The following is a 16,743-nucleotide window of genomic DNA, read 5'->3' as shown; positions in this document are numbered from 1 at the left end:
GTTCAACTCTATATATCAGTGAAAATAGAGTCTCTAAAGATTAAGTTTGTACCGGTGTATACATATGTGCCCAACAAGGTAAACAGTAAAAATTCTTGCTATCTTTTTAAAGCCATAAAAGGAGCAAAGGACGGTCGACAAGCTTCTATTTGAAGGTTTTTGGGACATGAACGGCTTTCCTTAAATATGAATTAACTGTCTCTTGGTCTTAATTATCATTTCACAATATACTATTGGCACCAGGACATAGTGCTATTCCTGGCACCTGTGAAGTAACGGGTTTTGCAATAGGGACGCTATAATAGTATACCGATAGGTTTGTCATTTCATCATGGAAAGATATACGATCCAACTCGTCGAAGTAATTAAAATTTACTACCGACATTCGGAGTCAGTGGCCTCAACTTTAAGAGCGCCAATTTATGGTCGTCATAATCGTTCACATCTACCATTGAGCGTTGATTCCCGTGCTTGTGAGACAAAGAAGTGCCCGTAGTGTCGAGTGTCGACCCAAATCAGTCTCTCACATGTCGTTCTCAAGCGTTGGGCATCTCTAGACCCTTACAAGATCAAATAGACGCAAGAACTGAAGCCGCTTGAACACCAGAATCGTCGTATGTTCGTGAATTGGGCTGAGCAAGAACTTGAAAATGATCTGGATTTTCATCGAAAAATCATCTTCACCGATGAGGCTCATTTGTGGTCAGGCAGCAATCCACACGTACTCCCTGAGTCATCATTGCATCACGAAAAAATTACGGTTGGTTGAGGTTTATGGGCCGACGGCGTCATTGTGCTGTACTTCTTCCGTGAGGAGCAAGACCGACCCGTTACTGTGAATGGGGATCGTTACCGCTCAATAATAACTGAATATTTTTGGCTCAAATTCGTTGATATGGACTTCGACTTGTTGATGTACTTCCACAGGAATAAAGAATTTTATTAATATCGCTCTTATTGAAAAAACTCGTTAGATGAAATAGCTAGCAAGCACCGGCCTACGTTTAGACATCCCATGAAACTTGAATATAATGCCTCTGGCTCTGGGTATGAATGGAATGTGAGCCGTACATGCCGATTATCAAATTCAAAAGGAAGGACTTAAAAAATCTACTAGGAGTGCTAATAGATCACTGTCTTATTGGCAGGCATGCCAAAAGACTGAGCATACTTTACAACAATTATTGTAGGAGCTGCCAAGACGTAGAAGAAGACTTATAATATGAAAATAATCGGAAGTTGCATATATAAAACGTTTTGATACGATGAACTGAGAGGATATAATAGAATGAAAAGCTTTTAGCCTTATTACAAAACACACATATAGTACAAAAGTATGTTTGGGCAGTGTTGATAGCGTTCAGCTCAAAAGTATTCTACCTTTAGGAAAGATCTTAATTGTTAAGGGGGTATTCTGGTTTAGAAGCCCGAATTTTAGGTATTTTTTTGACGCGATAAAAAAAATCAAAAATTATTTCGACTATCCATTTTTTTACATGTTTTTATTGATATTCTAAGAATACAAAAAAAATAATATAAGATAAAAATTAAATTAAAAAAAAAACTGCAGGTGGGCGAAGTAGAGACTGATGGAACAATGGCTTGTTCTGGTGTGCAGGATATAAATCCTTTCCGTGACCTAAAATTAAAATTTATGCGAAATCCATGAAGAGTAAAAATGTAGTTATCGCACTACGAAACGTTTTTGAAAAAAAAAAATTTACAAAATGGTGGAGGTTAAAAAAAAGTTTCGTATTATCCCTTTTTTTTGTGGTTCGGAATTTTTTAAAAATAAAAAAAAAAATCTTTCGAAAGCTCTTCGTAATGCGATACTATAATGTAAAAGAAAGCTTTGTGTAAAATTTCATGTGAATCGGTCTAGAAAAGTAGTTATGAGAAAAACGAGTTTAAAGAACTAGTCTCGCGCAGTCGGAATCGGAGTCACAAGGAGTCTCTTAGGGACATTTTCTGGAAGGGTTATACTATAAAAATATGCAAAAAACAAAACCGATTTTTTCGAATTTCTAAACCAAAATACCCCCTTAAGAGCATTTACCCCCTAGAGCCTCATCTTCTAAATCTTGGTAATGTGAAATCGGCAAAGTATACAGCATGCACTGAGGACAATGTGACCCTTGTACATTACTTTTGCTAATATACGGTTTAGGTGGGATCTCTTCCACGGTTTCCAAAAATCCAATTAAATGACAATGGACCACTGAGTTGCTAAATAGGACATTATTGGCTATCGTTTGGGAGTACAATGAGCCACAAAATGGGCCTAACCATGGTCTAAGAATGATCATTTGAGGTAAGGCGTTTGCGCGCTTCCTTTTGAACCAACCAACCATTGCACTACAAGTATTTAAGGTGGCTACTGAGAAATAATTCCACAAAGTTATACTATATACTTAAACAATTTGCGTCAACTACTTGAATCGCGTTCGATGATCGAATGCCTTTGTAATTAATTTTTGCTAAAAACATACTTTTTTAAGTTACTTAAAAACTCGTTAACTTTAAGGGCCACCAAGTTGTTTGAGATTCAAGTAAAGTAAAGTTCACTTACGTCTTTTGATATTCATCTAAACAGAAACGATACACTATACTAAGTAGGTAGTAAAGGAAGAGAAATGCGATGAGATCCAGCCAAACTAGCTTGTAGATACTGCCGCGCCATCTGTGAGAAAGAAAATAAAACATGTGATTTTGATTATTGTATAGAAAGAAATCATAATTTTAAAAATATTTTAGAAGTTAGTGGAGTATAAAGTAGATAATTTTCACAATTACAGAAGACTTATACAAGCTGTGTTCCAAAGTAAACAGGACTTTAGAAAAAATAAACAGAACAAATGGTTTTTCGGCAAAATCAATTTATTTTATTTAAAATAGTTTCCTTCTTCTTCAATACAGTTTTTTGCACGGTATGGCCGTCAGTATGCCGGTGCAAGCCTTTTGAATGGCCTTTACGTCTGCATAACGCTTTCCTATTATGGGCAAATGCATTTTTCCGAAAAGGAAGAAGTCGCACGGTGCCATATCAGGTGAATACGGGGAGTGGTTAATGGTTAAAATGTGATTTTTGGTCAAATAATCGTCCTTCGAATGTTGGATTCCGAGCAATTTTTGGTCGTCAGTCGATTTGCCAAAATGCGATAAATCGATGTTTTGGAAATGTTCAATTCCATTTCCATGATTTTCAATGATGATTTCGGCTCATTTTTGATGAATTCACGAACAGTTTCGATGGAATTTTCGGTGATCACGGATTTCGATTGGGCCACATGTTGATCGTCATTTATGTCCTCACTATGTCTGCACTCTGCTACGGAATAGGCAATAATTGCCATAAACTTGTTTCATCAATTGAAACGTTTCGGTAAAAGTTTTACCAATTTTAAAAGAAAATTTAATGTTGGCTCTTTGTTCGAAGCTCATTTTCGCACCGATAACACAAACGTACTGACACTTAAAACGCAATAACTTCACTTCCAATGATGAAATGTCATGAAATTCTCACTGAACAATTGATAAGGATAGCGGATTCTAACGCACCAGTCGACATGTAGATGCCGCCACCAGGGGGCGCTAGATTCAAAAAGTCCTGTTTACTTTGGAACCCATCTTGTAGTTAAATTGTATTATATATTAGTATATTAGTCTTTGAAAAAATTAATTCATTCGTTTGCAAAAAGGTTATAATTAAAACAATTATATGTTGTTGTTGTTGTAGCGGCAGCAATCTGCTGAGTTGACAATTCTTGACCGGATAAAAAATCCGGGTCCGTTCCAGTTACGTAGACCCGACTGTCGTGGGAACGGAACGGTCAGGTGTTAAGCACGAATCCATTATTCTAAATTTTGGGAAATATCTGTTGCCCCTACAATGCAAAAGTCGACATTATAGCAAAAAGAAACTAGTGGTAGGTGTAATTTGATTTTATTATGTTTTGGCATTAAACTAAAATCTGTATCTAAAATATTTCCATTTATTAGGAAAGAGAAGGAGAGACTGAGCCAAAATTCCTCAGCTATGAGTTGCAAAAAAATAAAAAGCACTAGTTCTTTTAAATTCTGGTGGAACCTCCATTAAGGCTTGAGTTTTTTTTTAAAGAAGCAGCCGGTAATCAAATGGGATACCATAGAAAGTGGCCATGAACCAAATTTGGTTATGATCGGAAAGCGGTGCCACGTTCTGATGTCAATTATAATATTAGTGATATTTTTTTGATAACACTACATTCATCCCGACCGGATTCTTTGTAAAAAATGGTTGAAATTATGAATATTGTGTTTCTAAAATAAACAAAAAAAAAGTTAACTTCGGCTGCAGTGAAGCTATGTTATAGTACCTTTCAAGGGTACATTTCTTATACATACAAACTATATATGTATTACTGTGGGCAAAAATAGTAAGACTCACGAAAACCCATCCTTCGAAATATTTTTTCATCATTAGTGTTTAGTATACGCTTGACTCTCTGAAGTATAGAAAGTGCATTCGGCGGTTTTTACGATAAGTGAAATTGTTTAACGAAGAAGTTCCATTAAATTTTTTGTGCGGAATTAATTTTCTGGTGCCGAAACGTTCAAAATGTTGGACAAGATCTTCGGTGAAAATTGTTTGTCGGGAACAAGTGTTTTTGATTGACGACGAACCAAGTTCAGGACCGCCATCAACATCAACCTAATGATCAACATGTCAATAAAATAAAGGAATTGGTGCTATACGAGAGTGTGACACTTTCAAGAAAAAAAAATTTTTTAATTGCTTTTTCGATAGCTTATATTTTCATAAATATCTTGTGAAATCGGAAAGATCCTATCTTGAATAGTTTTTGGATGACAGCGTTCTAAAGAGCGACCGCTCGGAGGTGCAAACATATATAAGCGAAACTTTAAACGCGTTTTTCTCGAAACGACATTTTTCAAAATTGCTGGCATCACAACTCAACGAGAAATTAACCGATTGACTTCAAATTAAAATTGAGTATTGTTGAATACAATGACATGCGATCTTTCTGATTGGTTGAAAATTGTTAATTTAGCTTGAAAAAACGATTTTTTTTTTTAAATTACGTCATTTTGTTAATTTTTAATATTTTTCAAAGATTGTAGGTCATTGTATAAGAAATATTTTTAAGTTTAAAAAACTTTTCAAGTTTGTATACCCTGAACAGGGTATATTAAGTTTGTCACGATGTTTGTAATACACAGAAAGAAGCGTCGGAGACCCTGTAAAGTATATATATAAAAGATCACTATGTTGAGCTGAGTCGATTTAACCATGTCCGTCCGTCCGTCCGTCTATATATATACGAACTAGTCCCTCAGTTTTTAAGATATCCTTTTGAAATTTTGCAAACGTCATTTTCTCTTCAAGAAGCTGCTCATTTGTCGGAACGGCCGATATCGAACCACTATAACATATAGCTGCCATATAAACTGAACGATCGAAATCAAGTTCTTGTATGGAAAACTTTCACATTTGACAATGTATCTTCACCAAATTTGGTATAGATTATTTTCTAAGGCAACAATGTAATCTCCGAAGAAATTGGTCAGATCGGATTACTATAGCATATAGCTTCCATACAAACTGAACACATAGTTACTAAAAGAAATGCACCTATGAAGGGTATATTAGCTTCGGTGCAGCCGAAGTTAACGTTTTTTCTTGTTTTATTTCAGCTACCCATTCGGCCGGAATCATGCCAGCAGTTGGGGCACTATTTTTTTGTGCACCTTCGAAGGCAGCCCATAACCCCATTATTTTTCAACATTTTTGTAAAAAAAAAAAGTCTTAAAATATAGCTAAAAATATACTTTATTACGTTCAAAGAAGTTCAAAATATTCAGTCTAGTACTTTCTTTTAAAAAAATTTACGAAACTCTTCTAATTTTTCATGCGTCACACTGGTATAGCCCCTTAAGTATCAAAGCTATTTCTAAAAAGAAGCTCACGTTTCCGCATCACGAAATGCACCGTCGCATTGATTCCTCGTGAGTTTTCCGTCAAATTTTCAATCAATATTGTGCCGCAAACAGTGTATTCACCTCATTTAACTCCGTGCGATTTCTGACTATTCAGCAAACATAAAAGACTGCTCCGGGAAATCTTTTTGAGTCAAGTGAAGACATTAAAGTTACTTAAGGAAATAATTATTTTATCTTGATTTTGATCAACCAAAAAAAAACATTTTTTTTTTAAATTGAGGCGTTGCCTTGAATATGTAATAGTTTATGTCAAATCGCGTGAAGATATCTTTTTATAAAAACTTTTTCGCAAAAGGTTTTGATTTTTATCGACCAAACTGCATTGCACATTTATCATATAGTGATTCCGACAAATGAGAAGATTCTTTGGTGAGAAAAGGAAGTGTGAAAAATTGCAGATCGATATCCCAAAAATGGTCGGTGTTCGGGGTATAATAATTTTTAGCATTTAAATTCATTGCAAGATTGCTCGAAGTTTAGTTCACTCAAATGAAATATTATATTTTAAAAATCTTAAAAGCACTTCAGTATATTTAATTAATATCTATACAGAGAAACACTGTTCTTTTTACTTCTTATTGTTTTGTTTAGATTAGCGGTAAAAAAAATATCTTAATCATTCAAAATTTTCAACAATTCAAAAGATTATGGCAAAAGTTATCGATCCCTCCCAATGTTTTGGCATTTTTAAAAATCTGATGACTATAAATAGGAATGAGCAGTAAGTAAATAAAAAATCAACATAAGCATGTCTGATAACGTCACTTTTGCCTGACAGATATGACTGCGATGTTTAATTTTTTCCCTAGCGAAAGTAAGCAATTAAGTTCAAGGGTAATCTAATACATCATATTAAACTTGCATGCCTATAAGTTCCATTGAGTGGAATAACATGAACTAACAGAGTTATCAGTTTCAAATTGGTCAGCACCTATTTTTGTAAGCGTACGTAGGTTGCTATATATATTTCTGGCCTAATAATGTAAATAGGCATATTTATCAACGAAAATGTTTTTTTCCTTTTTTTTTCGTTTTTTAAATTTTTTTTGTTTTTTGTAGATTGCTGTTTTGTTTCGGGCTCTCATAGGCATAGATCCATGATTCGTCACCTATGACGATCTTATAAACGTCTTTTGAAGCACCGCGATCGTATTTTTTCAGCATTTCTTTACACCAATCCACACGAGCCTTTTTTTGAGCGAATGTCAAATTGCGCGGGATCCAACGAGAACAAACCTTTCTTACGGCCAGGTGTTCATGCAATATCGAATGTATGCTGGTGGGATAAATGGACTTAGTGTTGCCATAGGCCAGAATATATATAGCAGCCCTCGTATTAACACAGAAAGCATCTAAGCGGGTATTACACATAGTGAGAGCCAATAAAAGTTAACATTAGTAATTACAGTTGATAAGATTTTAATTGGTTTCACGTTTATGATTAGCGCGTCATATAATACGAGTAATACACGAGCTAAGTTAACACGCAGATACAAGAATACAAATATACAAGAATATGAGTGTAGCTAAGTATTAGATTATTCAACATATGTATTATATATACATGAAGTTAAGCGAATCCTGTAAATCAGCAAACACTTGTTGCACAGTGGGACAAATAGCAGAAAAATGATTCCTAAATTGAATTGAGTTTATTTATATAGAGCACTAAGTATATCATTTACTAGAGCGATTGTTGTCCATCAGCTGTTAAAGTAGGGTAAATAAATAACTTTTACACTTATTTTATTAAGTAATGAGTCTCTTTATTGGTCACTTAAGATCGCGATTTGCATCCGCTAAGCTATGAATTGGTTTCGGAATTGCTTCCCCTATAACCGTATTTTCCGGATCTAACATTAAACGACATTTTCGTTTCTCAGATCTCAAAAGCATACTAACTGGAAAGAAAATTAGAGACTGGGCGATACGCTTAACAGGGTATATTAATTTGCCACGATGTTAGTAACACCGAAGTGTGCCTAACCTCCCTATAAATAGCATCGAGTGTCTTTGTAATAAGACCGGTATGGGTGCCAGGCCATAGCGGAATCGCAGGAAATCGCAATGCTGATGAGCTAGCAAGGAAAGGCATTCTAGAACTGTTATGGGTGGAATGAGAGTGGGTCGGTGCTCCCGTATCCTCTTGTGTTCTACTACCAGATTGCTGGAAGCTTGATCAGTGCTGGGCCACCATCGGTACATGTGTGCGCAAAAGCCTTTTGGCCCAAAATCGATCGCAAGAGATCTCGTGATATCTAGTTGTGGGCCTTTTAACAGGCCATTGCCCCATTAGCGTCTATGCTGTAAGGTTGGGAAGAAGATGAGGTGGAAACAACTCAAAACTTTATTCTGAACTATCTTGCGTTTGGGAGATCAAGACTTGAACATTTGGGAGCGCATACCTTCATACATCCCACCAAACTGGCGGGAGTGGAAATTAAACGCCTGTGCAAATTTGTATTGTATTAGAACACAGGAGTTCTTTATTTCGTATGGCTTTATAAAGGACTACATATAGCAGTCCTCGAGCGATCTTTGATCAGCCATCTAACCTAATCGGAGACCATATAAACTATATAGCCCTTCAGCTTTTGAGATTTCGAAATGAGCTTAGGTGTAGCCGAAGTTAACGTTTTTCTATAATAAGAATTGACTTGTAATTTTTAAGAAATATTTTTTTTCGATTGCTGCAAATTACCAAGATACAAACATAACCAACACTGTTTTAACAATCATACACAATGGTTCAATTTTACGATCATTCTATAACTTTCCAGTGGTAAGCAGTTTCGAAACAATAGCATAATAAAATACATGGTTATTACAGCCATATAAATGATGGAGTTTGGTATTTTTATAACAACAAAAGTTATCTTCATACATTTATCATTTGTGCCATAAATGTACATGGTGTATGGAAAACCCTGAGAAGTATGCCTCATATTTCGCAATTTGCTTATTATGAACGACGTCAACGTCTTGTTATTAAGCATTGGTCGATAATGCGACATGCTTTCTCTCCCTAAGTGCCAATACAGTCATTTAAACGAATATGACCGAACGCAATCTATTTTTGATATTGCCGAATTACGTACCCAATAAATCAAGGGCGAGGTTGTCACGTCTACATATAGCCTGATATTTTTTTATTGGTATTTAACTGTTCTTAATTTTTGGTTGAATGCTTACATTTTTCGATGTTTTCTACTTTTTCTTTCTAATTTGTTTGTTTTACTAAAGGAAATCTTATTTTGTTAGTTTCAGTTTCCATAATTAAAAACATTTTTTTGTTTATAAATGACTGACAATATTTGCAAGGAGGAAAAGTAAACGCTTATCATGCTGTCAAAAACTTTCCTCATATTTTAATTATTTATTTACTTTGTCAAAGTAGTGATAGCAGCAATTGCAAACGATCTATTTTGAGTGTGAAAGCCGTGAGGTTTGTTTGATGTTTGCTCTGAAAGCACGCGGTTCCGTTAGATAGATAAAGATGGCAGTAAATAAGAAAAAAACTTTTTATTACATTTTTTTTGCATAAGTATTACATATGTATGTACAACAGTTTTATCTTCCTATCATTAATCAACGTCATTTACATTTAAATTAAAAGCTTAATTTTCAAGTAGATAATGCAGAGCATTACTTTTGGTATTTTGTGCTTTAATTGTAATGCCAGGCACTTAGATAACAGTAATTATTTTGAGGAAGATCGTTAACACAAAGAAGAATCTTGCTTACAAATTAAGTTCTGGATTATGTTTCAAGGTGACTGCTGACAGTCTATAAAAGTTTTCAAATAATAATGCCATATATTTAGAAATTGCTCAGCTCAGATAGAAGAGCATATTAAAATAATACCGAAGAATATAAAAGGTCTATAGTACTAGATGAAAGAAAATTATAGATGAAAGTAACAGCAAAGTAAAAAGGGAACATCAATAAAAAAATGTGTGTCTAGCGGCGAAGATTTTTCTGTTTAAAATTACTTTGATTCAAAAATCAAAAAAATGTTATCATACAGGTTCCCCTATTATAGGTCAACACAGGTGATGATCGAAGGGTTAGTCACAATTAAGATTTTTAACAAATTTGGGGTTTCCGAAAGAAAGCCGTCTTTGAGAAAAATTGATAATTCAGAGAAATTATTATCGAAAATATTATTCCTTTGATCGTTAGCTGACAAATATTTATATATAAAAAGGTGTTAAAAATTTCAAGGTTACAAGTCGATCGGACTTGCCGTTTTGGAGAAATTTTGCTCAACGACTCAAATAACAACGTTTCGAGAAAAACGCTTTAAAGTTTAGAGAAACAAACACACTATGTTATAAAAATCATAAAAATACGCTCATATATTGAGGGAACTTCAAACTTTCTGAGAATATTTCTCAACATAAGTTATTCGATATATGTACATATATCCAAAAAATATATATTTTTTTAAATTCAAAAGTGGGTATAATAAAAGTTTAAGTGATATAGCTCTTGCTATTCTATCACTCACCGTTTCATAAACTGAGCAGGGTTTATTAAGTTTGTCACGAAGTTTGTATTTTCATTCTGTGCCAAATGTCATCTCAAAATAATCATTAGTGTTTAGTATACGCTTGTCTTTCTGAAGTACATAAAGTGCATCCGGCGATTTTTACGAAGAGCAAGTGTTTTTGATTGGTACAAATTAGTCGCAGAGGGTCGAGAATGTGTTGACACGAATCACGTTCGGGACGGCCAGCAACATCAACTGATGGTCAACACGTCAATAACATAAATGAACTGGTGCTTGAGAATCGACGATTAATGGTCAGAGATCTGACTGGCATCATTGGAATTTCGGAAGGATCAGTGAAAACCATTTCGAAAGACCATTTGGGCCTATGAAAGCTGAAAACACGATTGGCTCCAAAATCACGAAATTTTTTCGAAAAACAGCTTCGCGTTAATGTCTGTGAAACAATGCTTTCCGACTACCAGGATTTTATGAAACGTATTATTACTGGCGATGTGCCTTGGATATATGCTTTCGACCCGGAAACAGACAATCATCGAAAGATGAGCTGCAGCAGAAAATCCACGTCAAAAATAAAGGTTTTGTTGACAGTTTTCTTCGATTATCAGGTGTGGTGCACTCCGAATTCCTTCCGCCTGGTCAAACTGTCAACAAGGAATCATATTTGTGTGTTATGCGTGGTTTGCGCGATGCTATTCGTAAAAATAGAGCGAAAATATGGGTCGACAACTCTTGGTTTTGGCATCATGAAAATGCACCGTCGCAGACAGCATTGATTATACGTGAGTTTCTCGCCATATTTTCAGCCAATATTGTCCCGCAACCGCGGTATTCGCCTATTTAGTTCCGTGTGACTTCTGGCTATTCAGAAAACTCAAACGACTGGACCGGGAAAAGCGTTTTAAGGCAATTGAGGACATTAAAAGTGAATTGAAGACTATTTCAGAAATTGACTTAAACAACTGTTTCGAGGATTGTAAAAAACGTTGGCGCCAAGGAGGATTACTTTGAGCGGGGCGACATACATTATTTTGAGGAATAAATTACGAATTTTAAAATTATGAACAAAGTCTTACTATTTTTTGCGCATAGTAGTATAACGCTTTTATCTCATTTCCTAAAGTAAATGCAAATATGAGAATAAAATCTTTAAGAGAAAGATGTTGTTTATCATATGACATATATATATGTATGTAGTATATTTAGATATATGTAAATGTCTATATGAAATTATTCAGAAATGATTTTAATGCAAGAGCAAACAATCTTTCTTTACATTTTTCGAATCAGATTGTCAATATTGACAAAGCGGCTACAGCAAATGCATGGTATGTGTGTATGCAGGCATACCTCATGTATGAAGAACGGTTTATTTAACCAATAAAATCATGATATTTTATATGAACACATGGCGAAAAGTTTAAAAGGCAATTGATATACACGACCAATTTAATTAGCACATGACTGTTGCAAAAAAAATATTAAATGAACCCGAAAAGTTAACTTTATTTACATCGTTAACATATGTATTTACATATGTATGTGTGTACTCATAAATTAATATCTTATTAATCTAATCAGCCAGAAGTAAGTACACCCGAGTACCTACTCATAAATTTCCGTAAGGACCAATAAAACATAGAAAGCACTTATTGAGTACATTTATTGACCAGATGTACTTGTGTTGTAATGTAATCCTATCTAGGCCATATTAAGTGGCTGATGATCAATGCTCAGCACAACATAATAACTAATATTTTATCAATTATTATCTCATTTATTAATTATACGCTTTCAGTTAATATAAAGCTTATATAAGTGTATGTATGAACTAATAAATTGTATATTACATTTAAGGAGTATTATATTATTTGTATACTCTACTTAGTCTTACCATAAGTTCGGTTACAAAGTGTATAATGCATACAGAGAGGAGAAAAGTCTTCTTAATTATAATCGACCAGATCCATATCAAGACTCATTCGAAATGATCTCTACATGGAAGCCAAATTCTACGCAAAAATTTCTAAAGGTGCAAAAACTGTTATTCCAAGGTGGTCACCATTCAGCTGTTGTAATGGTTTAGTGGAGAGTAAAAACTGGGGCAAAAGCAAAAGTGTTTATCAAGATGTTTTCGAAAGCGTGATAAATCAGTTAAGTAATACTCTACTCGATGGAGAGTAAGATTCCAACATGATTCTGCTTCAGGTAAAAACCTACTAACAGTGGTTAAAAAGCAATATCCTGGTTTTATAGCTGCAGGTAATTTGCCGTCTGGAAGTTCAGATTTAAAACTAGGTTGTTGTCAGACTTGAAGAACATGTCACCTCAAATACCCCACAAAAATTTAGTCTCAGTCGTTAATACCGATAAAAACTGTGATTGCTGCTTTTGATCAACGGCCGAATCGTTTGAGGAAAATGTAAAATAGTTAAATTTTTATAACGATCTGAACTTGTAACAGAACATATAATCTTATAATATCCACACACACTCTAATACCAGAATGTCGAAAACATAAGTGAAAAACGTTTAAAAAAATATTGTTAGAAGCATACAAATTGAGATTAGACGCTCAACGTCTCTTGGTTTCAGATCATAAGGAACCCGAAGTCATTGTTTCTAAATCATTTGACCCAGATCATCATTGAGCAATGTCTTCAATTCACCATCTTTGAACATTTTTGAACTTCCTTCACGCGGATGGTCCCTAATATCATCCCAAATTGTTTCACTTGGGGCAGCACCTTCGTAAACATTTTGGAGATCCAGACTTCAAATTATCTTACTAAAAATCCAAACCCTAAACAATTTTTTATTTCAATAGGTTCATACAGGTAAGGTTGGAAGGACTAAATATTTCTGTTTGACAAAAAAATTTAGACTTCAAAGTTGGTTAAAACATCGAAATCGTTATGGAAATTATTACGTGACATCTCGACCGGTTCAGCTGGGTCGGATATAACCCCAAACCCCATTATTCCCATGTAAAGAGATTAAGATCTTCCTTTTTTTCTAAATTTAGTGGGCCAGTATTTACAAGTCTGCTTGCATATTCAATGACGGTTTTTTTCAGTTCAACTTTTTGTAGTTATAAATAAGTGAAGTGGGTTTCACAGCCTCAACCCATTCACCTGTATTTTTCTATGTTGCGCTAATTATCTTAATGACTGCAATTATCTTATACGAGTTTAAAGGTGTGATAAATCACATGTGGGCCATAAATAGTGAAGTGTTAAGCACAGATGTCTATGTATATAGCAGGCAGCTACATAAAAAAGTATAGTTCTTATTGTCACTCATGCACTCACCTGCTCAATAATTTCAGAAAGCAGCCAAAACCCCGACATGTGGCCACCTCCGCTGTGTAGGTTACCGTCATTTTTTCGCACTTTTAGTTTTTTTTTTAATTATCACAATTTCTTACTTATATGCTTATTTTTTATTTTTTTTTTATTTTTTCCGTTTTTGTATTAATCTATACTTTTGCTTCTTCAGCTTCTTTGTAGTTATTGTTGTTTTTAAATGTTGACACTCTTTGTCACAAAATGAGCACATTTGGCGGCATATCAATGTGTGCGAGTTGTTTGATTTGAGTTCCAGAAAAGATTTCTTTTAAGTAGAGCAGCATAACTGTAATAAATAAAAAACATATAATAATTAATGATGTGTCATTATTTAGCGGTAATAATAAGCATCAAAATTTATAATATTATTCATAAATATGTACCTAAAAAGAAGTGAGTAAGATGGGCTGATTTAGCGAATCAATTCTATATGGTTTCAGATAAGATTACAAATCCCAAACAAGAAGTCTCCCAATTATTACCCCTTTCAGTAGTGGATTCAGAGAATACTATTTAATTATTTTGTCCAAATCTTAAATATTTACCACATAATAGTTCCAAAATGTTGAATTACTCTACTTTCGATAGAAACTCGACACTCCATTACCATTCCCTGAATGAAATAACTCTCACCTAATAAGGAAGCGTGGTCAGATATACTTATGTATGTATATGTACATAGTTTTTTTGCCAAGGAACACGTCTACCAAGTTTTATTCAGATATCTTAATATTTCAAGTTGCAGCTTGCACGGCCGGACGGACGGACAGACATACTATCACGCGGATTTCAACTCATCTCGTCATCCTGATCATTTATATAAATATGTATAACCCTGAATTTACCTCGATTACTTTTAGTTGATATATACAGATATAAAAATATATCTGTTTCTATGTAGCTAGCTACAAATCTTAGCTAATCAAATAGCTAGACAGAAAGGGTGAAATCGAGAACGTGAGAATTAGAGCGAAAACTAGCAGCTGTTGACAACGAAACAGGATTTAACAAGCGATGTTACGGTATTGGCTTTAATTTTGTTTCTTTTTCTAGTTTTAGAATAGTAAATCGTTGAATAATGATAAAGTTGAATAGTTACACCCATTAGAATCCGATCTTAACCACACTTATTGGGTATATAACGGGTTTTTCAATAAAAGTTCTACAAAAGTGGTGTGTTGGCAATGCAAAAGAAATCAAGTTCCATACATAATGGCATCGAATGTACTTTCACAGGAATAAAGAATTTCATTGATATCCCAAACCGTTTTTGTTTAATTAAAAAAAAAAAAAAATTTTGTAGCGCTCCTATTGAAGAATCCACTTTTAAAGTTGAGGCCATTTTAATAATTTTGACTCTTTGTTGGAACGCATATCTTTTCATCATGAAATGGCGAACCTTACTGAAAGAGAAGTGTGAAAAGAGCAGGAAAAAATATGACGTCGTTTGCTGTCCCTATCGGTCTATTTTGTAACGTCCCTATTGAAGAGCCCGTTGCATATACCTATGTGTTTTTGTTAGGGGTTAGGTGTCAAAAAATTTCATAAGGTTCGAGAAACTAAAAAGAGTATTTTTACTATTTCCCATATATTAATATTAATCACATATATTTTATTTAAACAATTAAGGATATTAAAGAAACATATATTTATAAAATATTTGAATAGTTTTTTGTAAAATTTTTATTGAAAAACTCACAAAATTCAGCCGTCTAAAAAAAACGATCTTGCTGTGGACAGCAGAACTCATTGAGCGTTGTTCTCGTTAATGGACGAAGCAAGAAATTTTAAAATTTGAAGTTTTGACAGACTTTGAGAAAAAAAATATCTATTGTTAAACTTTTTGCCATTTATAGGCTCGAAAAAATTGTGTAATATAATGAATCCTTCGTTCATTGACTTATCTATGCTCCAAAACTCACATAAACACGTCACTGAGCTAGTGGTGCCAGAGCGGAAAAAAGTTTTTTTATCATTTCAAATTTATTACCATCTTTTTTCAGTTTAAGCTAAGAACTAATCAAAATAACATTGTATCGAATACTTGGGCTTATTATATTCAATGGTTTTTGTTGGAAGAGCTTCAAAATTCCAGCAAAGTATGAAACTTATAAAGTTACTCAGAAAAATGTGATGAATATTGCAAAAGGTTAAAACTCAAAAGTTAACCATAAAATATCAATTATGCAAAGTTTTTATTTATTAAAACCAATGTTATAGATGTGATCTACGTCATTAAATGTATACTCTCTTTTTCCAAGATTTTTTTTTTTAATATGATGTTTTTCATACGGTCCCAAAAAAATCATATGTTTCATAAGCTTCCAACCAAGAATATAACTATTGTGCTGCAAGGAGCGCACAGGTTAACCACCCACACACAAAATAAACTTTAAAATCTCCTTAATCAATGAAAAATGCTTCTGGTAATTAGCTGCCACTTCATGAGTAATTAGCATTTTGATCTGCCATTCACCGTAACGTTGCGTCCAACAGCATCTTTGAAAAAATACGGTCCAATGATTCCACCAGCGTACAAACCACACCAAACAGTGCATTTTTCGGGATGCATGGGCAGTTGGCCACCAAGATCATGCGATTTAACGCCTTTAGACTATTTTTTGTGGGGCTACGTCAAGTCTAAAGTCTACAGAAATAAGCCAGCAACTATTCCAGCTTTGGAAGACAACATTTTCCGAAGAAATTCGGGCTATTCCGGCCGAAATGCTCGAAAAAGTTGCCCAAAATTGGACTTTCCGAATGGACCACCTAAGACGCAGCCGCGGTCAACATTTAAATGAAATTATCTTCAAAGAGTAAATGTCATGAACCAATCTAACGTTTCAAATAAAGAACCGATGAGATTTTGCAAATTTTATGCGT

The 16,743-nt window shown here is 34.2% G+C and overlaps 1 protein-coding gene across 6 annotated transcripts in view; it reads right to left on the bottom strand.

Moving 5' to 3' along the window:
• The window catches only part of LOC120782203 (bestrophin-1), a 59,017-nt gene that overhangs the window by 11,683 nt on the left and 30,591 nt on the right, over positions 1–16,743 (bottom strand). For all 6 annotated transcript variants that reach the window (XM_040114473.1, XM_040114392.1, XM_040114631.1 and 3 more), the window contains exons 2-3: positions 13,825–14,146; positions 2,570–2,680 (exon numbers count right to left, since the gene is read on the bottom strand). In XM_040114473.1, coding sequence (XP_039970407.1) covers positions 2,570–2,680; positions 13,825–13,895 — 182 coding nt within the window. In that variant the 5' untranslated portion in view covers positions 13,896–14,146. The remainder of the gene's footprint in view (positions 1–2,569; positions 2,681–13,824; positions 14,147–16,743) is intronic.

The sequence above is a fragment of the Bactrocera tryoni genome, chromosome 1 (genome assembly GCF_016617805.1).
Source record: "Bactrocera tryoni isolate S06 chromosome 1, CSIRO_BtryS06_freeze2, whole genome shotgun sequence".
In the NCBI taxonomy this organism is placed as follows: domain Eukaryota; kingdom Metazoa; phylum Arthropoda; class Insecta; order Diptera; family Tephritidae; genus Bactrocera; species Bactrocera tryoni.
This window is presented reverse-complemented; position numbering and strand designations above follow the sequence as displayed.